At 45.4% G+C, this 26515-nt stretch overlaps 1 protein-coding gene across 4 annotated transcripts; it reads right to left on the bottom strand.

Moving 5' to 3' along the window:
- Positions 1-139: 139 nt before the first annotated feature.
- ZNF322 (zinc finger protein 322) lies at positions 140-22644 on the bottom strand. 4 transcript variants are annotated; one of them, XM_030316912.1, is made up of 5 exons: positions 22367-22644; positions 21628-21710; positions 21407-21495; positions 7585-7654; positions 140-4517 (listed from the first exon to the last, which is right to left on the bottom strand). In XM_030316912.1, exon 5 carries the CDS (start codon positions 4333-4335, stop codon positions 3127-3129), a length of 1209 nt encoding a protein of 402 aa, XP_030172772.1. In that variant the 5' UTR covers positions 4336-4517; positions 7585-7654; positions 21407-21495; positions 21628-21710; positions 22367-22644; the 3' UTR covers positions 140-3126. The 4 variants fall into 4 exon arrangements, with proteins under 4 accessions (XP_030172772.1, XP_030172773.1, XP_030172771.1 ...); XM_030316913.1 differs by having other exon boundaries at positions 21648-21710; XM_030316911.1 differs by lacking the exon at positions 21628-21710.
- Between the last annotated feature and the right edge of the window lie 3871 nt (positions 22645-26515).

Genomic DNA, 26515 nt, shown 5'->3' with positions numbered 1-26515 from the left:
GTAGAGCTGGCGACATTCTAAGATACTCACGTGGGCATTGCAATGATCTGATCTGTGTCCACTGTGGAAGGATTCCTCCATATCGGCTTTATTCTAACGCAAGTGTAGGGGAAATGCCTTTTCTTAGTAGAGACAAAAATAGAGTTTTTCAGAATAAAAGTTTATTTAAGAATTAAGGGAAAACAAAAACATTAAAGCATAGGAATACATTGACTGAATACAAGTGTCTCGTTTGGTCTGAAATCTTGAAAGGTACTCTAACTACTTACCTGAGGTAGATTTAGGTTGGCACTGTCTCAAGAGAACCTCCATCCATCCCAGAAGTTACCTTCTAGTTTAGGTTACAGGCTCCCAAGTGGTCCTCTCCAACCTCAGGTTATGCTCTATGAACAACACCAACACCTTTTCCCCCACAGTTAAAAGCCCTCACCCTCAGACCTGTCTCATACTCCTAATGTTCTCCTTTTGAGGGATGGTCCATCCTTAACTTACGTAAAGATGAGAGACAATTACCGGTAAGATTAGTTGAAAGAAGGGGCGAGTCACTGCCCTGGCGACGATACAAACTCTGTCCCCTTCTCCAAGTTCTAATGACTAACAAGTAGCCATACGGACTAACGGTCATCACCACCAGGCCATACGCCCAATACTATTTTAAGTATTACAACTGTCAAACATGTACTAGTGACGGGCATGATTTGCACCGAAGAGAAACAAATACATCTTGCGTGTTTTGTCACACTGGGCCACTTTTCATGGTGTAAGAGCTGTGTATGAAAATTACTAAAACACATCAGATCGAATAAACTTCCAGCAATTGTTTTCAAACACAAAAAAACAAAAAAGCAAAAACGAAAACACAAACAAAAAATCCCCTAGAATCAGATTCCTTATTATCACTATATGCTCTATCCACTGACCCTAAGATTATCAAGATCATCAACCAGTCATTAGGATCAAAGCTTAGAGCCACACACAAGGTAGCCACTGGCCACCCATGAGTCCAAATGCCAACACTCTCTGGAGTTCGGGGATTTGTTAAAATAAACCAGAGAACCCAGACTAGCAACAACATACTGACTCACCAGTCTATAGTCCCAAACACTGGAGGAATCTTAAGGATTTATATTAAATGTCTTTTAATCTGAGGGAAGGAAAAAACCCCTCAGAATTGTCCGTTAATAATCCCTGGATTAATTATAGTATTTCTAGAGAATGTTAAAGATAATCATAATTATCCTGGTAAATTGCAGATACGTGCTCATCCTTAAACCTCTGATGAATTTGCCAACTACTTTTCCCTTCTAGCATTTAGAATCCTACATTCCAAGCCAAACAGATACCTTCTGTTGTGGTGACTGCAATCCTTTCCCTGGGAATAAAAAGTATTCTCTTTTCTTGACAGAACTGAAATAAACGAAAAGCGTATCATTATGGGGCTTGATTTGCTATCAACAGCAGGGTAACAGAGTGAAAAGAACACCAGCTTTGGAGTCGGGATAATCAGAATCAAGAAGTTTAGCTCCTCCATTAATAATGCATCATTATGTGTTCTTTTCTGTGCCTGCTCAGGCTTAAACCTTTCTTTTGGTTTCCCTTAATCAGCCTGCGAGGATCTGAAGAGCGGGTCTCATCACTGAAAGAGACGTGATAAGGTCCCAACAACGTGCACGCTAGCAACGTCATGACGGTTCTGCTGAAATTTGCACTTGTGAGTTGGAAAGAAATCAATCTCTAAAGCGGAGATTTCGAAAACCAGCGATCATCTCAAAGGTATTTCAGGGAAAGGAAACTTTTGAGGGGATGCCTTAACTCACACGAAAATACACAAGCTGACTATTCTGCCTCTTTATGAGGTTGGCCCTCTGAAGGAGGAACCTGGGGGGACAGTTTCGATCTAGGGTCACTACTCCCTGGCCGTTCAGTTCTTTTCACTACTAGCAAATGGTTCCCAGGCTACTATCAACACGCTAGTCCCCATTCTGGTCAAGAATAAAAAAGGGACAGAGGCAAAGTCAATACAATCCTTTCCCCCAACAGTAACACATGTCACACCTTCTATCACAAGGTTACGGTCCTTTCCTTTATTGGATTTCCAAATTGTAAAAAGCGAAAGTAATCATTAAGTGGTTCAGATAAAAGAAAAGCATCTTTACCTGAGTTACCCATGAGGCCTACCGCGATCTGCCCTCACTCCTCCCAGAACGAGCTCCTGGGGATCTAAAAACTGTTTACATACTGACTCCGTTAAAAGTCATCTCTACCATATGGGTCAACTAACTATGAGAACAGTTCTCTTCATACCTATTATATGTACACAGTCCACACAATTAGATCTCTCACTGGCAAAAAGTTCTCTGCAGAGTACGTTCTTTGGGACCCGGTAAGGTAGGAGAGTTTCTGACAAGGCTTTTTTCAGACTCCAGGGGCTTTTTCACTTGTGTGAGTGCCCCGGGATACCACAAGAGCGGATCACTGACAGAAGTTTTTCTCATTCAGAGACTCTGTAAGGTCCTTCCTCAGATTGGGTTTCTTTGGTGCAAACCCAAGGAGGCTCTCCCAATGAATGGATTTGCCACATTCAAGACAAATAGACACACTTTCACCAGTATGGCTTCTCTGAAGAGTAAAAAAAGTCACAGTTCTGTTAGAAGCTTTTTACACACTCGCTGGGGTTTCTCCCCACCGTGGGCTTTCTGACATCCGATGCGATGTGCGTACTGTCTGAAGCTCTGTTGACACGGAGGGCATTTAGAAAGTCCTCTGGTGTGAATTCTCGTGGGATGAGGGGGGGCGGGCACCGCTAGAAAGTTCTCTCACACTCACTGCATTTGCAAGGTCTCCCACCTGTACGAATCCCCTCGTGGGTGATCAGCTGTGAGCTTGGACTACGGGTTTTCCAAAACTCAGGGTATTTGTAAGGTTTCTCACTCGAGTGACTGATAAAAGTGTCCTGCTAGGGTAGCTCTCTGGGCAAACCATTTCTCAACTTCCCACAGTTGCATTCTCTGGTCCCCACGGAAGTCTGAGCTCCGAGGAAAGTCTGAGATTCGCCTGGAGTCCTTTACCTTATGAGTTCTCGGACACGTACATACACCTTCTATGGGATTATAACTCCTTGTCTGATCAAGACATCTGTGAGGCTTCGGATGCATGGGGAGGGCTGAGCTCAAGACCCTTGTCACCCATATTACAGATATACGGTTTTTCACCGATGTGGATTGTCTGATGTTGCAGAAGGGCTGGGCTCTGGTGGAAGCTTTTATCGCACACGCTGTACTTATAACGCAGCTCTTCGGTCTGAGTTCGCATTTTCTGCTGGGCCACGAAGTCCATGCCTAGGAGGAAGCCACCCTCGCATGTAGACCACTGGGGCGGTTTCTCGTCCATGTGAATTCTCTGATGCACAATAAGGTCTGAGCCACAGCTGAAGCTTTTCTCATATTCGAGGCATTTGAAAGTGTGAGTGTGAGTTGCCTGATGCCTGATCAGGTTAGCGCTCCGCGTAAAGCTTCTCATGCACTCCAAGCACTTATACGGCTTCTCGCCCGTATGGACTCTCTGATGCACAATAAGGTCTGATTTCTGGCCAAAGCACTTCTCACAGGCGCCACACTTATAGGGCTTCTCCCCAGTGTGAACTCTTTTATGAACAATGAAGGCTGAACGGTGTCGGTAACTTTTCTCACACTTGTTGCATTTATAGGGCCTTTCGCCAGTATGAGTTCTCTGGTGGCTGATGAGGTCTGACTTCCCACTAAAAGCCTTTTCACACTCCAGACACTTAAACGGCTTCTCACCCGTGTGAGTTCTTCGGTGCCTTATGAGGTTCGTGCTTCGACTGAAGCATTTATCACACTCGCTACACAGATACGGCTTCTCGCCCGTATGGCTTCGCTGGTGGACAAGCAGGTCGGAGCTCTGGCCGAAATTCTTGCCACAGATGTCACAGGTATAGAATTTTTTACCTGCGTGTGTCCTCTGGTGTCCCGAAAGGGCTAAGTGATGCCAGAAGCTCTTCTCGCATTTGCTGCATTTATAAGGTTTCTCGTAATTGTGGACCCTCTGGTGTGAAAGCAGCTCTGAGCTTTGGACGAAGGTTTTCTCACACATATCACATCTGTAAGGTTTCTCCCCAGTGTGGGATCTCTCACACATAATAAGAGCTAAGCGTTCACACAAGTTTTGCTCACGTTCAAGGCACTGGTATAGCTGATCATCTATTTGCGTAATCTCATGCACATGAATAAAAATCTTTTTACCCTTCTGAGGGCATACATGATATATTTTCCTTTTCTGAGTTCTCTGATTATGTCTCTCTTCCGAAGCGCACATTTTCTATGGCTCTCTCCTAGGGAGTTTTCCACTGGTCTTCTTGACCCATCATTTTCTTCATAGCTGTTTTCTTGGTAAGAACTTGAAAGATACATCTGTTCTAGGCCTTTCAGTCATGAGCAGTTCGTCACTACAAGTTTCCAGCATCCTATACACTAATTCCTTACTTGGTATTTTCAACCCTGTGAGACAAAGAAGAAATATTATCTATACTCCTGTGACTAAGAAAAGAATGTTCAAAGTTAAAAATCACTGCAAAAAAGACAGAAATTCTCCATCAGAGTCCATAAATGCTCTAGTTATCACAAGGGTTGAAATCAGTTAGTTTTCCTCTTTTCTTTTTTTTAAAGAAAAAAATTTTTTTTAATGTTTTTATTTATTTTTGGGACAGAGAGACAGAGCTCGAGCAGGGGAGGGGCAGAGAGAGAGGGAGACACAGAATCCGAAGCGGGCTCCAGGCTCCGAGCTGTCAGCACAGAGCCTGACACGGGGCTCGAACTCACGGACTGTGAGATCATGACCTGAGCCGAAGGTGGACGCTCAACCGACTGAGCCACCCAGGTGCCCCAGTTAGTTTTCCTCTTTTCTAATACGAAACCGGTCAGTGACACATCTGAGGAAAAGACCAGTCAGGAATATTTCTGTTATGAACCTGGGTGATCTCAAAACCAGGGTTCTTCCCCTTCCCCTCGCTTCAACCGAATAATCAAGAGGCCGAACAGCTCCTCATAGCGCATAATAGGTGCTCAAAGCTAGAACAGAAGTTATTTTGCATCCACAGACACCTAAAGTAACCTACGAAAACGCTGATGCAAAGGTCACTTGGTGTATGTACACTCTTCTGGGGACAGAGTCCATGGTTCCTCAGCTGTGACGCATAGGACTGGGCACCCGCACACTCAGGTGACATGAAAACAGCAGGAGGGCTGAGTATAGCACGCTAGTAAGCGTAACGGACCAGAACCCAAAACACGACAGCTCCAGAAGTGGCAGCAGCAGTGGCCACCTGAATTCAGACAAAACAAGGAGTCAAAAGGATCTAGAAGGTGGAGGGCTTTCTGCATCATCAGTCTGCTAATCAGTTTTCCAATTTCCCTGCAACAGTTCGGTAAGCTCTCCATGTGCAGGGCACGGAGACGGCCGTTGTGATAGAAAAAAAAAAAAAAGTTATTTATAAATATAAGAAGAAATACCACGGCTTCAAATGTCAGCTCAAAAAAGTTCTAATGTTTAGGTTTAGGGGATGAGAGAAAACGGAATGGGGTGGGAGTAGTGAGTGCGGTTTCTCGAGCGCAGACACGGGTCCACAAGAAATGTAATGCTGAAACTACGGCAGAAGGACAGGATGAGAGAGAAACATGACTCACGGCTACCAGAGCAGTGAAGTCAACGGCTCGGAGCAGGGGAAGGAGGTGAGCTTGAACAAGAGACAGCACGCTTATGCTAACTACGGTTAAGTATACACCTCCGATTTCAAAAAACCTATCACGTCACCGTGATCATCAAAGCCGTTCCAGACGTGACATTTTTGGGGGTCCAAACTACAAGTTCCAGATGACTCTCGTGGTAGCGTTAAGAATTCCTTACACTCCCAGATCGTTTGATGATGGGTACCCTAGGGAACAAGGTCACCAACCTGATCCATCAAATGGACCTCTGCCACCCAGTAAAATATCTTCAAAGTGAGCCCATTTCTGTCTTCACGAGAGAATGAATACTCCTATTATTGACCAGCGCGCCGAGCGCCAGAGGTCACCTCGTTGACTCCTGCGCGCGTGTCTCGGAGCACTAAGCGGGTGTCTGCAGCGGGACACTTACCGCGGTCACTGAGGGACCGGGGGCCTCTTCGGAAAGAGTGATCCAGAAACTACCAACAATAACACACAGCGCACGAAGCACCAAGTAGCCTGGGGCTGCCATCGTCGACCCCCAAAGCCTGAAGTGTCACAAAGGACGCTTATTCACCAGGGTTTGCAACGAAACGCCTCGTGTCTGCTCCTGCCTTACTGACCGTCAAAGACAAGTTCGGCACAGGCGGGGCGGTGGCGCACAGACCCGGCCTCCTCCGCCCCCGGCCACCCGATCTCCGTTCCTGTTCTTTCAGGTCCTCGGCCAAAGCCTTGGAGTCCTCCTGTGACCTTCTCCCTCACACCCCACAACGGAGCCATCAGCAGACTCGCTGGCTCCATTCTCAGAACGAGAACCCAACTGCCTCTCTCGCCGGCCGCGAGCCAAGGAGATGTCTCGGAAGAAACCAAGCCCAACGCTTTGATCTTGGACCGTCAGCCTCCAGAACCGGGAGAAGATAAATTTGCTCCTTACACCACTCAGTCTGTGGCACTTCATCACGGCAGCCCCAGAACTCAGGCCACCCTCCCGTCACCACCTCCTACACTCAGACTCTCCACTCCGCGGCCAGCGGAACTCGTGTTAGAACAACAGAATGTGGGGGCGCCTGGGGGGCTCGGTCGGTTAAGCCTCTGACTCTTGGTTTCTGCTCAGGTCATGACTCGGGGTCCTGATCCCAGCGTCTTGAGATCAAGCCCGGCGGAGCCTGCTTGGGACTCTCTCTGTCTGCCCCTCTCCTTTCACACTCTCTCTGAAAAGACACAAAGAAAAAGCCCAGACAACAGGGCAAGTCCTCTGTGCCCCCACAGAACAGCCTGAGGCTCTGCTGACCCCGCGGCCTCCCCCACCTGCTCTCTCACCGGCCTGCTCCCTGCGGGTCCCCATCGCACGTCCCCACCTGGCCACATGGCCTCCGGGCTGTCCTCACCCACGCTCCCCAGGGCCTCTGCCCCTCCCGGTCTGGTCCCTAGCTCTCTTCCTCCAGGGGTGCGCCCGGCGCCCTCTCAATTCCTCTGTTTCTTCAAATGTCTCTTTCCCAGGAGGCCTCTCCCGACCCCCCGCGTTTAAAACAGGGAGCTGCCCGCATGCTCCCGGCTTCCCAACCCCTTTTTTGCTTTTCTCCACCGCGTCTGCCATCTTCTGATACGTGATGTACTCGGGTCGTTGAGGCCTCTGGCTGAAGCACGACAAGGACGTCTGGGTGTCGTGTGTGCGCTTTCTCCCGTGCACACGGCAGGTGCTTACCAGGCACCTCCGGTGCGTGCACCACTCCCCCTGCCTCCCCCCACCCTGGTAACTGTTGTGTCCTCGCGGGGAAGGAAGGGGGCCGAGTGTCGCTGTGCCCGGGCTCAGTCCCGGAGACAGGACGCACGTTGCTGAGGCCTAGACACGGCGGCTTACCTGGGAGCTAGCTGGGAGAGCGCCTGGCTTCCTGGCCCCGCGAATCCGGTCTCTCTCGGCAGCCGGCCTTCTGTAAGACATGAGGGTATGACAGGGACGGTCACAGGCGAGTGGACTTGGCGCTAGAGCGTTTCACTCAACGACTCCGAAAACGGGTAAAGTTTCCTTAAGAAAACTTAAGGGTGTTCTCCCACAAGCCCTTACACTGAGTCCTGAGAGACGAATCGTCCTAACCCATCCCGTGTGGCTCTCCAGAAAGGGGACAAGAATCTGAAAACCATCTGCACAATCTACGTCCTCCTCAGGGTTCTGACACGGAGGCGAAGGGCCCCCAAGGCCAACTCTCAGGAGAGACACACGCAAAGGTGACACCCTGGCCGCAGGAACGCAGGCCGCCCCATCCGCAGCCGTGGGGACAACCTGCACAGCAACAAGGCCCAACTTTACTCGGTGCTGCGGGCAGGCCTCAGGCTCTGGGGCATCGAGAGTCTACACCGGCCCCAGCCGCCTTCTGTTTCGGCCGCACGCAACTCAGGAGGCGGCCGATGACGGGCACTTGACGGGCACGAGAGTGCGAGTGCCCAGGCCGGTCCCCGACTCCTTCCCTCAGCAGCCTGGACCCGCCATTTCCGGGCCACTGAGGCTTCAGGTCCCTCGAGGGTCCTGCTGCCACCAGGGATCAGGACCCAGACAACACACGGGCCGGGCAGAGGCTCCGCGTGACGCTCGTCCAGAGCTGCCACCACGCGGACGACCTATTTCCTGGCTCTGGCTCCAGGTAAGACGGGGTAATAAACACAGGCCATCCTCGGCCCCCCTCGGAATCTTCGTGAAACCTGGCCAGGAAGCACAGGCCAGCTACCCGAGGACTCTGGAAAGGAAACGGCACGCGGGTCAGGAAAGACGGGAACTTCAAGCACAACCCAGTTTCTGTTGATGTTGATGTTGCTGTTGTTGCTGTTGTTCCCTTTAGCAGCCCCCGGCCTGAACTCCACACGGGCCGAAACGAGAGGTCAGGGAAGCCGTAGGTCGTGGTTCAACTAGATTTTTCAGAAAAACCTGTGCGCTTCCATGACAAGGGCTTCATGCTAACTTCGGTCGAGGGACAGAAAACGGATTAAGGATGGAAAAAGAACAGAATACTTCTGGAAGAACTACACAGAACACGGGAAGAAAAGAGAGTTAGAGAGGGGGTATCGGTGCCGCAGACACGCACACGCACACCCACACCGCCCCGGCATGCCTCTAGCTCTGTAAGGACAAGAACAAATGCACCGAACAAACACACCCCTTCCCCAAATGCCTCGGGTGAGCTCTCAGCGGCAAGCCACCGAGTGGAGCAGGGCCAGGGCGAGAGGAGCAGGGCTGAGGGGAGCAGGGCCAGGGCGAGGGGAGCAGGGCTGAGGGGAGCAGAGCCAGGATGAGGGGAGCAGGCCCAAGAGAAGCAGGGCCAGGGGAGCAGGGCCAGGGGAGGCAGGGCCGAGGGGAGCAGGGACAGGGCGAGGGGAGCAGGGCTAGGGCAGCAGGGCGAGGGGAGCAGGGCCGGCCGAAGACGCAGGCTTCTGGCCGGCCGGGGCGTTGGAACCAGTCTACGATGGACACAACTCACTCCAAGTAGAAAATGTTTTCTTCAAGCTCTGATCAGAGCAGGACAGAAGGAAGGGACTCAGCCTGCACACACTTAGAGGCAGTCCCAGGGTGGCGATCCTTCAGGAAAGTAAAAAGGAAAGAACAGGAACCCTCTGGGCTGCACCGTGAAGGAGAAAAGGAGCAGAGAGGGATGTAAGGTCCTTCAAGATGATGGAAAAAGTTTTTTAGAAAAAAGGAAAATAAAAATACCATCTAGGGGCCCCTGGGTGGCTCAGTCTTAGGTTAAGCATCCTACTGGATTCCAGCTCAGGTCATGATCTCATGGCTTGTGGGACTGAGCCCCGCATCGGGCTCTGCACGGACAGCTCGGAGCCTGCTTGGGATTCTCTCTCTCCCTCTCTCTGCCCCTCCCCTGCTTGGGAGCATGTACTCGATCTCTCTCAAAATAAACAAACATTAAAGAAAAAACAAAAAAAGAAAAACAATGCCACAAAACTTTACCACAATGACAAAAGTGGTAAAGTGTTGCTGAATTAGCAGTCTTATTAAATATTTCACATTCTAGTAAAATAGACGTAATTCAACTAAAAACTAGGAAAAGAAACAAAAAACTAATATAACCTCACTGGTTATTGTATTAATGGCAGGTGAGAGTTAAGGGATACTACCAAAACCTGAAAAACCAGATAATTAAAGGCTAAATAAGAAAATGGTACCAAGAGGGTGCCCGGGGGGCTCAGTCAGTGTAAGCGTCCGACTCTTGGATTCTGCTCAGGTCATGATCTCATGGTGTGTGAGTTTGAGCCCCACATCAGGCTCTGTCCTATCAGCTTGAGATTCTCTTTCTTCCTCTCCACTCTCTCTCTGTGTCAAAAATAAATAAATAAAACTTAAAAAAAAAAAAAAGAAAAAAAACTACGAAAAGAAAAAGAAAATGGTACCAAGGCATTAAAAAAGATCTATGTTCCAAGGTAGCCATTATAACAAAAACGAAACATTCTAGATTTTTTTTAATCAAAAGCAACAAGTAGTGGAAAAAACAAGTATAAATAACATGATCACGCTGAGACCAAACACATCAATCATATCGATAAATGAGTTGTTTTACTCACCCATTACAATTTTTTAAAAAATTTATTATTTTTATTTAATAAAATATTAAATATTGTAATATTTAAAATAAGTATATTTATTATCTTAATAGGAGTAGGAGACACAGAATTCGAAGCAGGCTCCAGGCCCTGAGCTGTCAGTATAGAGCCTGATGCAGGGCTCAAACCCACGAGGTGCGAAATCATGACCTGAGCCAAAGTTGGACACTTAACCGACTCACTCACCTATTAAAAAATTTTTACTGTGGCTCAAGAAGCAAGACCCAACTATATGCTAAACACAAGAGACACCTCAAACAAAGATTTGAAAGGCTGAAAACACAGGGACAGAAAAAAGGATACGGGGCAAACAGAACAATAAAAGTAGGGTTTGTTTTTTTTTTTAAGATATCAGGAAGAGAATTCGGCCAAAAAACATGAAACATGATAATGTTGAAAGCCATATACTATAGCTTGACTTGTAACAGTTATGGTTTTGCACCAAATCACACAGCAATCAACCTCATCAAGCAAAAACTACAATACATAACAAGAAATAGAGATACACACATTACTAATAAGAAAACTTAACATTCCACGGTCAGTAAATGGACATACAAAGTAGAACAAAAATAAGTTATGATGCAGAAAACTTGATCACATTAGTAAGTAAATCTTAGGGATAGCTAAGGATAGTTATCTCCTAATAACAGGAAATAAACTTTCTTCTCAAGCACACATGAATCAGTCACAGAATTCTGTCATATAGTAGGTCACAAAGAGAGCATCAGTAAGTTCCATAAAGTGACATCAAACTGGAAATTTATTGAAACATCAAATTAAAAAAGCCCCTCCTAAATGGGGAAAAATAAACTAATAAAACAACTCTTCAGCAAATGGGGAGACAAAACAAAATTTCTAAATATTGACAATTAACAATATTACAGATTATAATCTATGGAATAAATTTAAAGCAGTGACCAAGGAATATTCATAGTTTTAAATATTTTTACATCGATAAGAAGAATTACATGAACAAACTAAATTCTCAGCTAAAAAAAGCTAAAAAAAAAAAAGGTAAATCAAAAGAAATTAAGGAAGAAAATAAAATTAAAGACGGAAATCAGGAAACTGAAGAGAAAAACAACCTAATTATAAATCAAAATCCTACTTTGGAAAAAACGTAAAGAACTGATAAACTACTAGCTAACTTAATGAGGAAACAAGGGAGAAAGTACATGCTTACAAAGTAAGGAATAAATAATAGCTAAAACAAACAAACCCCGCCCCCACATACACACACCGGATCACTTTGCAGACTTCTGCACAAATAAATGTGATAGCCTATGAAACAGATGGTTTCCTGGCGAAATACAATTTACCAAAATCACCCCCTTCAGAGACAGAAAGTTTTAGAACACTAATATGCACAGAATAAACAAAGTTGTTAAGGAATTACCCCACAAAAAAGCACTAGACCTAGATCATTAAAAATTTTTTTTTTTTTTTTTTTTTACTCACGAACTGTGAGATCATGACCTGAGCCAAAGCTGGACACTCGACCGACTGAGCCACCCAGGCACTCCTGCACCTAGATGATTTCAGAAGAGTATTCTAACAAACTTACAAAGACCAAATAAACCTAATGTTTCACAAATATCTTCCAGAGCGCTTAAAAATGAACAAAACTTCTAATTTTTTTGTGAAAATAGTTTAACGTTGACAATTAACCTGACAAAGAGTACAAAAATGTTTTGTAGCCCAGTATTAAAGTGAAAAGTACTAACAAAAATCCAACATCACATTAAGGAAAGTAATATATCATGACAAAAGTGGGAGTTATTCAAGGAATGCAAGATTTGTTCAATATTAGGAAATCCGTTAACATAACACTGCATGTTAACAGATCTATGGGAGAAAATCATAATTATCTCCATGGATACTGAAGGAACTCACAACAGAAATCAACATCCATACCTGATAAAAATACTCAAGAAAGTAGGAATTAATGAATACTTCATTTTATTTTTTATACAAATACTCCCTTTTAAATGATAAAATATACACTCCTTAGTCTTACAGCCAGTACCTAAGTGAGAAAAACTAGTCATTTCCAATGATATCAGGAACAAGTCAAGAATGACCACTATCTCCATTGTTAATAAACTCTGAGCTGGAAGTACTAGCCAACACAATTAGAAACGAAAAGTCAATTAGAGGTTTAATAACTGAAAAGAGGTAAAATTATATCTGTTTGGAGATATATGAGAGTATAACTAGAAAACTCTAGAATCAACATTAAAACTGACTCAAAAGAATTCAGAAGGCAGCAGGATATAAAACTCACCCACAGAAACAAATAGCCCTTTTCTGTGCACAGACAACCGACTAGAGCATACAATGATAGAGAATATTCCTTGTACGATAACAGAAAATATAAAATACGCAAAAATAAATAATTTTGTAAAATAGAGAAGAGGAAAACTCTCAAACACTACCGAAGGACCTAAAAGTAGACCTGAACAAACGGAAAGGTATCTTTTGTTCTTGGATAGAATGACTCAATATAATGAAGATGTTGGTTCCTCGTAAAAAGATGTGTGAATTAATGCAATTACAACAAGAAATAATATGCTTCTTCATGGAACCAGACCAAATGTGAGCAAACTATGGCCCACAGGTCAATTCTGGCCTGCAGCCTGTTTCCATAAAGTTTTACCGAAACAAGGTAACACTTACTCATTAACATATTGCCCTTTCACACAGGCAGAGTTAAATAGTTGAGCAGAGACCATATGGCCCCCAAAACCTAAAGTACATACTTTCTGACGCTTCACAGACATATCAGGAATGCCTGAGCTACCGTTATTACTCAAATTCACTTGGGAAAACCAACATGCAAGAATCGCTAGGAAACAATGAAAAGAAAGATTGGGGGGGTGACTAACTCTATGAGACATTAAAATATAGTATAAAGCTTCTAATGTTAATATTCTGGTACAGGAATACATAAAAAGATAAGTGGAATAGAATAAAAATCCAGAAACAGATATCAACATACATAGACATTTAGTATACAATAAAGGTTATGTCTCAAATTACCAGGGAAAAGCTAAACTATTTATTTATTTATTTATTTACTTACTTACTTACTTATATATTTGTTTATTTAGAGAGCACATGAGTGGGGGAGAGACAGAGAGGGAGAGAGAGAATCCCAAGCAGGGTCTGCACTCTCAGCACAGAGCCCGATGCAGGGCTTGAGCTCATGAACTGTGAGATCGTGACCTGAGCCAAAATCAAGAGTCAGACAATCGACTGAGCCTCCCAGGCGCTGAACTTTTAATAAACGATGTCAGAACATCAGGATGGTCACATGAAAACTGATACAATTTGATCTATACCCACATCACATACCAAAACCAATTCTAAACTGATCAGCGATCTGAATTTAACACGTTGAAACCACACAGGTACTGAAACATACAGATAACCTCAGTGTACAGAAAGGTGTTCAGCCTATGACACAAGATTGGCCATTTGACTAAAATAAAAGCATTTTGCGTGTAAAAAGGAAAGAACAAAGTCAAAAGTCAATGACAAACTGAAAGAAAATGTTTGTAACATATATTTGAGACAAACGGATATTTACATCTATTAGATAAAGGTCTCTTAAAAATTGAGGGAAAAAAACCACTAAAAACCTGATAGAACAATAGGCAAAAAAAAATACACAAAAAAGATAGAAAAATGTTTCTCAAACATATGAAAAGATGTTCAATCTCACTTATATTTACAGAAATTTAAATTAACAGTACATGAAATATCTAGGAATAGACAGGAGCTTTCTAAACTTGATAAAGAATGCAAGAAAACTATAGCTAATATTATACTTAATGGTGAGAAGCTCGAGTCTTTCCAGTTAAGACAAGGAAAAAGGTAAGGATGTCCCTTCTTACTACTCCTTTTCAACATCATACTGAAAGTCTTAGATAATACAGTAAGACAAGAAGAAGAAATAAAAATTATACAGAATGGGAAAAAATAAACTATCTTTGCTTCCAGATCACATGACTGTCAGTGTAGAAAATACAAAAGTATCAACAAAAAACCTGGAATTAATTAAGCGATTATAGCAAGCATGCAGGATACAAAGATAACATACAAAAGGCAATCACCTTCTTCCACACCAGCAATGAATCTGAAGTTAAAAACACAACATCATTAGCACCTATGCAAAATGATATACTTAAGTATTAATCTAACTTATGTATTAATCTAACTTATGTATGCATGAAGAAAACATAAAACTCTGATGAAAGAAATAAAAAATAACTAAATAAATGAACAGAAATCCCATGTTCATGGATATGCTGACATCTATGCTGTCAGGACGCCAATTCTTCCTAACTTGATCCACAGGTTGAACTCAATTCCAATCAAAATCCCTGCAGGTTATTCTGTTGCTATCAACAAATTGACCCTAAAGTTTATACAGAGAGCAAAAGGCCCAGAATAGTCAACAAACTATTGAAAGAGAACAAAACTGAGGGACTGACACTACTCAACTTCAAGACTTACTACAATGCTCCAGTAACCCATGTAGTATTGGTAAAAGGACAAATAGATCAGTGGAAGAGAGTCTAGAAATGGACTCATATAGATGTAGTCAACTGATCTTTCAACAAAACAGCAAAGGCGATGCAATCCAGAAAGATGTCTTTCAACAAATGTGGCAAGAACAACTGGACGTCCCTGCAAGAATACGAAATAGACAGACTTTACACTTTTCACAAAAATGAACTCAAAATAGGCCATGGACTTAAATGTAAAACACAAAACTATAAAACTCCTAGAAGATAACACGGGGGAAATAAAGACAATTTTTTAGATAAAATACCAAAGGAATGACCTATGAAAGAAATAACAATCTGGATTTCATTAAGTTAAAAACTTGTTTTGTAAAAGACACAGTCTAAAGCCACAGACTGGGGGAAGCCACAGACTGGGAGAAAATATTTGCAAAAGACATCTGATAAAGGACTGTTATCCAAAATATACAATGCATTTCTATATTCTTAAAACCCAACAAGGAACCACCTGATTAAAAAAAGGGCAAATGATCTGAACAGACAGCCCACCAGAGAAGATGTACAGATGACAAATAAGCATATGAAAAGATGCTCCACATCGTACGTCACTGGGGAACTGAACGTTAAAACGAGATACCACTAAAAATTACAATGACCCAAATCCAGTACACTGACAACACCAGATGCCGACAAGGACGTGGAGCAACAGGAACTCCCGTCCATCGCTGGTGGGAACGCAAAATGGTACAGCCACTCTGGAAGGCAGTTTGGTGGTTTTTCACAAAACTAAACACACTCTGGGGTGCCTGGGTGCCTCAGCTCAGGTCATGATCTCACCGTTGGTGGGTTCAAGCCCCGCGCTGGGCTCTATGCTGACGGCTCAGAGCCTGGAGCCTCTTCACATTGTGTGTCTCCCTCTCTCTCTGCCCCTCCCCCACTCACACGGTCTCTCTCAAAAATTAATCAACATTAAAAAAAAACACAAAAAAACTAAACACACTCTTACGTAATCCAGCAACTGTGCTGCTTGGTATTTACCCAAAGGAGCTGAAAACGTGATGTCCACACAAACACCTGCACAAGGATGTTTACAGCAGCTCTGTGCACAATTGCCAAAACTCGGCAGCACCAAAGATGCCCTTCAGTCAATGAAAGGATAACCAAACGGTGCCACATCCAGACAACGGAACATTGCTTAGAGCTGAAATAGGAATGTTCCCCAGGGAAAGCCCTGGGGAAACCTTATACGCATATTGCTAAGTGAAAGAAACCAGCCTGAAAAGGCCACAAACTGTACGATTCCAAGTACATGATATTCTAGAATAAACAAAACTATGGCATTGGTGAAAGAGATCAGTGGTTTCAGGGGTTGGGGAGAAGGATGAGTAAGCGGAGCACAGAGGATTTTCAGAGCAGTGAAACTCTTCTGTGACACCATAAATGGTGACGGACGCCATTATATATTTGTCAAAGCCACGGAATGTACAACACAAAGAACGAACCCTCAAGTAAATCAAGGCCTTTGGGTGATAATGGCATCTCAATGTAGGTTCCGTTGTAACAGATGTAGCACTCTGGTCCCAGAGGTTGACAGCCGGGGAGGCTGGGGGGGGGGGGGGGGGGGGAGAGGACGTAAGGCAGCTGCGTGCACTCTCCACTCAATTTTGCTGTGAACCTGCAAGTACTCTCAAAAACGTCTATTTAAAAAAATGAAATAATTAAAAAAGGTATGTGAAATATTGTTTCTCACCAATCAGGCCGGCATCCATTGAAAAGTATGACAGCGCATTTTGTTGTCAAAACTGTGGGGCAACAGACACGCTTGTGTTGCTAGAGGGAAGGCCAACTGACACGACGCTCTGGCCGGGAGTTTGGCAGAGCTCCTAAAACTAGATCTGCATTTATATCTGACTCAGCGGTCCCATCTCTAGAAATCGGCTCTGAAGATACATCTCCAACAATTTAAACATATCCAAGCCTGAAGTTGTGCACCGTAGCCAAGGTTTGCGGTTTGAAAATATTTAAACCACTTCAACGCCCATGTGAAGCAAAGTGGTTGAACAAACCTCGTATAACGGAGTACTACGCACCTGTAACAAGGAAGAAAACCTTCGTGAATTGACACGAAATGATTTTCAGGATATACCATAAATTTCAAAAAACAACAGTCGAGAAACACACGCCACATTTTGTGGGGTGCGTGGGTGGCTCAGTCGTTAAGGGTCCGGGTCACTGTCCCACCATCTGTGGGTCTGAGCCCCGCATGGGGCTCGTGGCTGACAGTACAGAGCCTGCTTGGAGTTCTCTCTCTCCCTCTCTCTGCCCCTCCCCCCACTCTCAAAAAGGAAAAAAGAAAAACATCCACTCCATTTTGTGTAAGAACGCAGTAGAAATAAAAAACTTACACATGTATCTATTCATCTGGCCACAGACAGCTTTGGAAAAGGTGAAAGAAGACACTAAGGCGCGTGGCTACTATCCCGTGGGGGGCGAACCCGCAGTAAGAGCACAGGAAAACGGAACTGGTGGCAACAGGTGATGGAGGGAGAGTCCCGCTTCTGTGAACCTACCTTGTTTGTAACCTGCACGTTTTTACTTTCACAACTGTTACATTCCACATGCTCAGTAAGTAAACAGGCAAGATGCCTGAGCAAAATGTTACAATGTAATACAAGCGAAACAAATGAGTCAGTGTTTCAAATGAAGAATACCCTGAAGGTGACAAACTCAAATCGTACTTTAATACGATACTAAGAATATAAACCCAAGTTGAAGATAAAAAGAACTATAAACAATTACTGCACTCTAATTAGCAGGGCTATTTCCCCCCTGTGGTGGTGAAGATATACTACCTACTGTATACCCTAGGACTGAACAAATAAGTAAATATACTACTGGCAAAATGGCACACAGATTCCTTATCGTCAGAGAAGGGAGTTACAAATATAGAAAAGAGAACTCTAGTGTTTAACTGGAATTAGAAGTATCAGGAGGTCAAATTTTTTTAAACATTTTTTAAGTTTATTTATTTATTTTGAGAGAGGAAGGGAGCACATGAATGGGAGAGGGGCGGGATGGGGGGGACTGAGGATCCAAAGTAGGCTCTGTGTCGGCTGCAGAGAGCTCAGTGTGGGGCTCGAACTCATGAACTGTGGGATCATGGCCTGAGCCGAAGTCAGATGCTCAACCAACTGAGCCACCCAGGCGCCCCAGAGATCAAGTTTTTAAGTATATACAGAACACAGAAATGCATGTATGTGTCAAAGTGCACGTTTATCTTATCTTTCTAATAATGTCTGCTGAAAGGTCACAGAAAGCATGAAATCTTAGTAGTAAGGAGCACACCAAGCACTCAGGTCTTGTTTCTAAACACCATCCTCCACTGAAAGCGATCAGGGCTCCTGGAAGAAATGTCGATTCCGGGCTTTAGAAAGGACAAGATGAGCCCGGAGCACCTTGTGCCAGAAAATAAGCAAGTGCTCAGGAAGTGGTGACAAGATGGGAAAAGGACCCAGGAGCCAGGCCGAGGGGGCTGCTACTACACAAATCCGGAACAAACAGAACATCAAAACAAGCAGTAATAAGTTAGTAACATAGTAAGAATCCATGAATCTATATGTATAAAAAAAAAAAAAAGCGAATAGAGAAGGGAGTTTTTCTTATACTAAAAAGCCAACAATTAAATGTAGAAGAAAAGATGTAATTTTAAAAGTCACAATGTCCAATCAAAAGAAGAATATGAATTATTTCAGGTAAAAATCTAGTGGGTATAAAGTTTGTGAGATCAGGATATTGACACAATCTGAAAATATCTCCCTACTAGATATTTAATAATTACAGAGACAAGGAGAGTAACTTCATAGGACACAAACCTGGAAGCCACGACTTAAACCCAGTGATCAAAGTCACTGTCACCAGTAACATGGTATATAACTTGCCTCCTACTAGAATGTGCAGTACAGAATGCACCCCTGGGCCACCTTGTCAACAACGTATAACCTGAATCTGATCATGAGGAAACATCAGACAAACCCAAAGTGAAGGAAATCCTACTAAATACGTGGCCTGAACTCTTAAAAAAGTCAAGGTCATGAAAGACAAAGTCTGAGGATATGTGTGCCACAAACAAGAAGATATGACAATTAAATGAAATGGGGGGGTGGTGGATTGATCTTTGTCAGAACCGGGTTTTTCCCTTTTCTTGAAAAGGCCATTAGTGGAACAATGGGTTAAATTTGAATAAGATAATATTATATGAGTTAATATCTTGACTTTGATAGCTGTAATGGTAAGAGAACAGCCTTGTTTTTAAGACAGGAACTATTGAGTGTTTAGGACAGGCTCTCTCACCTGGGGTTCGAGGAAAGAATGAAGCTCCACAGAAAATGATTTGAGTAACTGTTTTTTCAGTTCTCCCAAGAATGGCATGTAGCTAGAAGCATTGCACGTGCATAAGAAAGCAGTTAATTCATGACATACCTTAGGACTTTAGGGCTTAATTCTCTTAAGACTTTAGGGCTTAGCATGTCGTAAGACTTCAGGGCTTCATTCTCTCATAGTTTGACAAGAATCATTATGGCTATAACCTACTCTCAAAAAGTTCAGGAAAAAAATGCACATGGATGCATATGTAGGTGAATACAGACACACACAGAGTCGTAAAGCAAACACAGTACAACGGTAACATTTAGGACTGCTGGGCAAAGGGTACAGGACTACTCTGTATGATTTTGCAACTTTTGTGTGAGTCTGAAATTATTTCCAAATTAACAGATATTTTCGTTTGTTTTTTAAAGAACACGGTAGCAGTGAGTTGATATACTGTGCTGACAGTGAACGTTCAAGTTCTGGAATCAGGTTTTGGTTCAAATTCCCACTGTGCTCCCCTGTAGACGCAGGAACCTGGGTAAGGAAAGTACTTACCTTCCTTCTGCTTCCGTTTCCCCTGTGATAAAATAGGTAAGGTACCATGGCCTGCCTTAAGGAGCTGCCATGACAACTGAGACGCTGCCACCAAGGACCCAGCTCCATGCCTGAGAATCAAGGGATGCTCGATGAATGACAGGCTCTATTATTTTCTTCCAAGATGTTCCAACTGTTTCGCAGCACACTCAGAATAAAGCCTGGTTTTCGCTGTCCGACGTCCTGTGTCACCCCTGCCTACCTTCAGCCTTGCGAGCCGCCCCAAAACTCTGGCACTTGTTCCTTCTGCCTAGAATGCTCTCCCCCCAGGTAGCATGCTTCCTTATTTGATTCCAGTCTCTGAACATTAATTCCTCAAAAGGAGGCACGCCCTGGACCACTTTATGTCAGATAGCGGGGTCCTCTTATCCTGTTCCATTTCTCTTATAGCACTTCCCACCCAACGATGTGGAACAGATTTTATACCTGTTCATTTGTTTCTCCCTCCTACTAGAATATAACTTCCATTAGGGTTAGGCCTTAGGCTATTGTCCCCTGGAATATCCCCAGGATTGAGGCTACGCCGTTGAATGAAACCTATGACCAAACGGCACGACAAAAAAAAGGGCCGTCATAATTCTGAGAACCCCCGTGGCAATGCAACCGGCTAGGCTAGCAGCCCTGGCTGGTCCTCTTGGCAAACTCAAACATATCCTGCAAGTCTTAGCTTCAGGGTACCCTCTTCCAAGAGGTTTCTCTTATCTCACCCTAGCAAGACGCTGGTTCTCTCTTCCATCGGTAGAGTCACAGCGTGCAGAGTAAGCAGGCAGGCAATAAAAGTCCAGGCAGAGAAACTGAGTTTAGAACTTCAAAGCGCAAGGTTAAGGATGCATGGGACAAACAGACAAAGGTGATAGAACATTAATCTAAAAAACAGGTAATGCCAACCGTATCAGGCCTGAGGCTAGGGATTACCCCCTTTCCTTTACTTTTTTAAAGCTTATTTATTTTGAGAGAGATATGGGAGGGGGCAGAAAGAGGGAGAGAGAGAGAATCCCAAGCAGAGCCAGACTCAGGGCTCAAACTCACAGAACTGTGAGATCATGACCTGAGCCAAAATCAAGAGTCGGACCCTCAACTGACTGAGCCCCCCGCTGACCCCCCCCCTTCATTTATTTTTAATTGATGGCATGGACTGTCTCATTTAATCTTCCCAAGAACTCTATAAAATAGATATTAATACCCATATTTGCACCTAACAGATAGAAAACCTGATGCTAAGGGCAGTTAAATAATCACCCAACAACTCACAGCTAGTCAGCCGAAGAGCCACGATTTACATTTAACTTTTAACTACGGAGTCTGCCCAAGCACTGAGCATACTGCCTGTTCTGGGCCGCAAATCAACCAAGAAGCAATTACTACAAGCCTGTTTCGAGGACCCATGTTGGAAAAAAGTAGAAAATACATTCAGGTTAGTGGAATAAGATCCAGTTTTATCACTCTGCTATTTCAGGAGCTAAGAGAGTATCAATCCCTTTTTCATGTTATCTTCTCCCAATCCTAGGCAGGCCCTCAGTCCCACCTCTCCTTCCCCCTCCCAAATCCACACTTATCTAGAAACACGCAACCTGGTATGCCACTTACGGGAACAACAAAGACTCGAGACAGTGTTCCTTCTGGCTTCAAAAGGTCTCTGGTCCATAAGTATTCACAGCACGCAATTCTGCCCTCTCCTGGAGGAAAAATCAATAACGCAGAAATGTATAGTTTTTTGGTGAAATTTGTCTTTTTTTCTGGAGCTGGCCATCTAAATATTGCTCCCATTTACTCCCCAGTCTGGTCAGCATCCTTCAACCACATCTTACCTCTTCCCACACTTGCTTACATTTTGTTTCTCCTCCAAGAGGCACCTGCTGCTGGCGGCCATTCAGGTCCTTCCCAACCAGCTCTAGACAAAACACCAAGAATCCTTCTGGACAATGACTAACTTTAACTTAAGAAAGCCCTGAGTCCTGTTTCACTTGCTTGTTAAAATTTTTCTTTCTGCTAATTATCTTTTGTTTGCATTACCTCAACTTCTAAGGTCAAGGACCCATTCTTCTAACCACTCTACACGCCAAGACGTAGTTGACAAGTGTATACGGTACCATTTTATATACAATGTAGCTTTCCAAGAATAGTTATAAGGCGGCTGAAAACCAGATGGTTCTGTTCTTCTGAACATTTGAGGGCAATATAACTAATCTCTACCTTTAAGATGCTGGGGGGAGGGGGTGGACTTCAAGGTCCTTCGGTTTCCCCCCCGTAGGAAGAGATACAGATCGCTTAGAAAAGTGCCTGGTAATTAATATTCACTATTATCTCCAGGAGCGACCGTACCGAGCTTCTCTTCTTTCAACTTTTCATTGACCGTCTTTCGGTCCGCCGTCGGGCGGCCGGGGGTCACAGACCCCGCTCGGCGGCGAGTAGCAGAGGCTGCTCTTGCCCTGCGGAGGCCGGGGGCCGGCGAGGCGGCGGGGGCTGCTTTCTGGTCCCGCCGCCCCCCTCCCACTCCCTCCGGGCCCCGCGGCCGCGCCCCTCCCAGGCCCCGCGGGCCGCGCTTACCCCGGCAGCCGCCGGCACCGCCCCTCCGCCTGGGACCGCACTTCCGGTTAGTCTCCGGACACTCGGCTCTGGGCTTCCCGGCGGCCGCAGCCTCCGCGGCGGAGGACCTCGGGGCCCACCTTCGGGAAGGGAAGGAAAGCAAACCTGGGGGGCGGACGAGAGCCAGGAGCAGCTCCCTTTGCGCGGCTCGGGAGGGGAGCTGGGGCCAGGCCGCCCACTGACCGCTGTAAGGGCCGACAGGGCCGGCTACGCGAGCCCTTTCAGCCGGGCTGGGAAGCGGCCGGCGCAGCCCCGCCCCCGCGAGTCACATGATCACCCCTGCTTCGGCGGCTGGGGCGTCCCGCCCCCAGCCTCTGGGCCAATGGGGGCTGAGCCCGTGTAGCGGGGCGGGGCCCCGAGGCGCCTGCGCTGCGGGCCTTCGGCGGTTCGGGGCGGAGCTGGGCAGGAAATGGAGAGTTCCTCGGAGGCTTGGGGTCCTGGGCTGAGGGGGGAGGTGGGTGCTCCGCGGCCACCTGGTCTAAGAGGAAACGACGTTGTTTAAATGACAGTGTCTGACTTCCGTGCCCTTTCCTCAAGGCAGTTAAAGGAGGACTCGAGCTAGGAGTAGCTTCACGGAGACGAACGCGGACCCCGCGAAAAACACCCCGAAGGACCCGGGAGAAATGGAGGAACCGCAGCGCAGCGGAAGCGCTCGGTCACAGAGGATGTGGCCCGCGAGCTGGATGAAACGCTTTCAGAGGGGTGGTGGTGGTCGTGCGTAGGTGGAGACAGCTGCAGCGGAGGAGGCTAGGACTGCTCTGATGCCAGCGGGGTCCCCAGCCCTGGGCTGGAATCCGCTAAGACTAATCCCTGGTGTTTGGGTTCGAGCAGAATGCAGATTCCTCCTTCCGAGGAATATCTGCTTTCCCTGCTCGGTTGTTGAGTGAGCAAAAGTTTTTAAGAAGCCCTCAGACGGCAAAGAGTCCTTGGCGGTGTAACCAAGGACTTCCGGTTGTGAGCAAAGTACTGGGGGCCGGGAGCCGTGAGAACATCCTCAGGGTTTACCAGTCACGCGTTCAAGATTAGCGAATCATGTTGCTAATTCTGGGATTCTCCGGGGGAGCTGCGGTTTATTTTCGTTTCATATTTGCTTTTAATGAAAACTGAGCAAGGCCAAAATGCTCTACCGGGAGTCGTCTTCATATTTGAAATAGTAATTTTTAAGTTGAGTAGGTGGTACGTTCCAGACCGTGATCTAAACACTTCCCATTAACCTGTCACCAAAATTCTATGAGATGTGTATTATGATGATGATTTATCTTGGGAGGAAACTGGTGCGCACAGAGATTGAGTAACTTGCCCAAGAGCACACGTTTGGTAACTGATGAGGCTGAAAGATGAACAGTCTGATCCCAGGGCCTGTGCTTGCGCTCACTATGCTTAGAAGGCTACCTCAGCAGTGGTTGAGTGTATTGTGGGGATATTCTGGAATAGAAATCAAGCAAATGGTTCTGATCCCCACACTGCATGTGAGAAGGTCTCATAAAGTGCTGAACTCCTCAGCCTTTTCTTTCAAGAGACACTGGCCCAGAGTGCTCATTTTATTTCTTGTGTCATTCATTCAGCAAATGCTTATGGAGCACTACCAACTCATGTGCCTGCACAGGGGCTATTAGGAATTTAAAGGCCGATGAGACCCAGTCCCATTCCTCTAACGGCTCACACCTAGCACGGGGACAGCAGCTGTCGTAAGTGGTGTAGTAGAGGCAGAAGTGACGTAATCTAGGGCAACCAAGGGAGGAGAGTTTCAATCAAAAGGTTGGGGATGGCAATGTCACATACCGTAGAGGTCAGTTGAGAATTCCTATGTTCTGGGCATGTTATAAGGTCTTCATGTGTACTAACGCAGTCATCCGAGAACCCTATGCTGTTTAACCGTCACAACAACCCCATCTTACAGATGAGGGACGTGAAGTACAAGTGAGTTAAGTGTTTCGTACAAGATCACGCTGCTGGTAAGTGACAAAATGGGGATTGAAGCCCTGGCAGTCTGGCTTTCTGCTTCTGTGGGGTGTGACGGAAAGGGAAGAAGGGGACACAAGCCGTATCATTCTTTCCAGAAGCTGGGCTATAAAAATGAACAATGAGAGGCCATTTCTACTGTAGAACATCAGACGCCCACAGGGAGAAGGTCCTGCAGCCCCAGGGTGAAAGAGATTGGAATATGTTGCTAAAGGAAAAATGTCAACAGAATGAAGATTCAGGAGAGGGATATCTGAGGCCTCGCAGGAGATACGAGGGCCTGGGGTCTGAAATACTGGGGAGGGATGATCCTTTAAGCAGAGAAGGCAAATCAGAGGAAGGAAAATACACCTGCATTGCCTCCGTCTTGTTCAGAAACCCTTTTCGGGTTTGGAGGGAGGAATCCCAGCTAGCTACAGGTACCCTATGCATCAGATTTCCAACTTGTTCTACGAGTCATTGACCAAAACCCTGATTCAGCAGAGTTATGTTCTCACAAAAGTATCTTCTGTTTGTTCGAATCCAAAGATAACAACCAACAGCCTATTTTAAAAAGTCACCGTGTTAATGGCTGAACAATTCCAACGGGATAGCTTGGCCGATCTCTTGATTTCCTAGGACTTCTCAGGTTTTCTCACTGAAGCACACCCAAGCAAGAGGAAGATGAACGGGTGCCTCAAAGTCACAGGTGGCATATTCGAGGGTCCCGTTTTTGTCTACTTGTTGTGAAACCATACAGAAAAGAGTGCCTGGAGCGGACCGCAGAGGTCCAGATGGCCAGTGGCCAGCAGAAGCAGCTGCCTGGGTCGGCCGCGTTCGTGGGCACCACGCGAGGTTCAACAAAGCCACTGGCCTCGAGCACCGCGAGCTCTTCAGGAAGGGGAAGCCGGAGCTCACGCTTCCGACGTGTTCTTGGTGCTTTCGGGCGCATGCTCCTCTCCCACTGCGCCAGCCAGGTGCCCCGCGGGGAAGCCACTGTAAGTTTCCAAGTTGGTGTGACTGTTCATAAGCTTTGTTCACAGCCGAAGCCTAGTTTATGGCCACCGTGCATCGTGTACTCCCTCCGTGGATGAGTAGTGTAAGGAAACCGTCTTGTCCTGGAGATGCGGTCAGCGCTCCTGCTCGCTCCGCTCCGCGGCGACGACACACGTGATTCCCGCCTTTGGACTAGTCTACAATCTTTTGAGCTCTTACAAGATGGAAAAGAGAGCATATCGCCCTGTAAAGACCGTTCATTCTCCGGAACATTTTCTTCCCCACGAAGAACAGGTTTCCCCGGCAGCTGTCCCTAAGTTGGGCTCGAAGAAAACTCTCTTTCTTACTTTTAGAGGTTCCAAAAGGTTTGTTCATTTTGCACGGAGAGGTGTGCTGTGCTTTGTGTGTTTTGCCTGCGTGTGTGTGGTTATGCTCGTGGCTTCCTTCAGGAGCTTCAGGGAGAAGCCTGAGTTCTATTCCTATAGAAGTGTCTGTTCCACTGCGTCTGTCCATTACTCTTGTGGAGTTAGGTTCAGATTTGGATAAGAAGGAGGTTTAAAGGGCCTCATTCTCATCTCCAATGAGTAAGGGAAACCTTCTGTACAACCCCATGTACACCTACACAATGTTTCTAAACCTAGATATCCCTGTGATTTTTGCCCCTTCCCCCCAGTTGAGTGCTTGTACAGTACAATTATTTCAGAAGGCAGACTGTAAAATAAACGTACGAGCCCAAGTTTAGGATACAGCTGGGATCAGTGGGGTTGGGAGAAGAAACCACCAGACCACCACCCTGTCTTTCCTTCCCCGTATTTCAAGTGGATTATGTAAAAAACAGCTGGTTTTAAGTAATTTTCAGGCAATGATTTGGAGTCTGCCATTTGCCACTGCAGAATTCTTTTTTTTTTTTTTCCAATGTTGACTAATTTTATCATGTTGGGGATGTTGTCAAAAAACCAAATTTCTTTTTCTTCTTAAAAAAGATTTCTTGTGGTAAAATGTGTATAACATAAAACATACCATCTTAACCACTCTTAAGTGTACAATTTAAAAACATTAATTACATTTACAATGTTCTCCAACCATCACTATTTCCAAATCTTTATCCATCACCCAACTAGAAATTCAACCCATTCATACCTGTCTTCCCCTGACTCCTCATATCCTCAAATC

Source organism: Lynx canadensis, chromosome B2 (genome assembly GCF_007474595.2).
Source record: "Lynx canadensis isolate LIC74 chromosome B2, mLynCan4.pri.v2, whole genome shotgun sequence".
Lineage (NCBI taxonomy): Eukaryota > Metazoa > Chordata > Mammalia > Carnivora > Felidae > Lynx > Lynx canadensis.
The sequence above is the reverse complement of the archived record's forward strand: the minus strand, read 5'-3'. Positions and strand labels throughout refer to the sequence as shown.

Coding starts and splice junctions, on each gene's coding strand:
- ZNF322 (XM_030316912.1), bottom strand. CDS start 4,335: ATGTGCGCTTCGGAAGAGAGACATAATCAGAGAACTCAGAAAAGGAAA.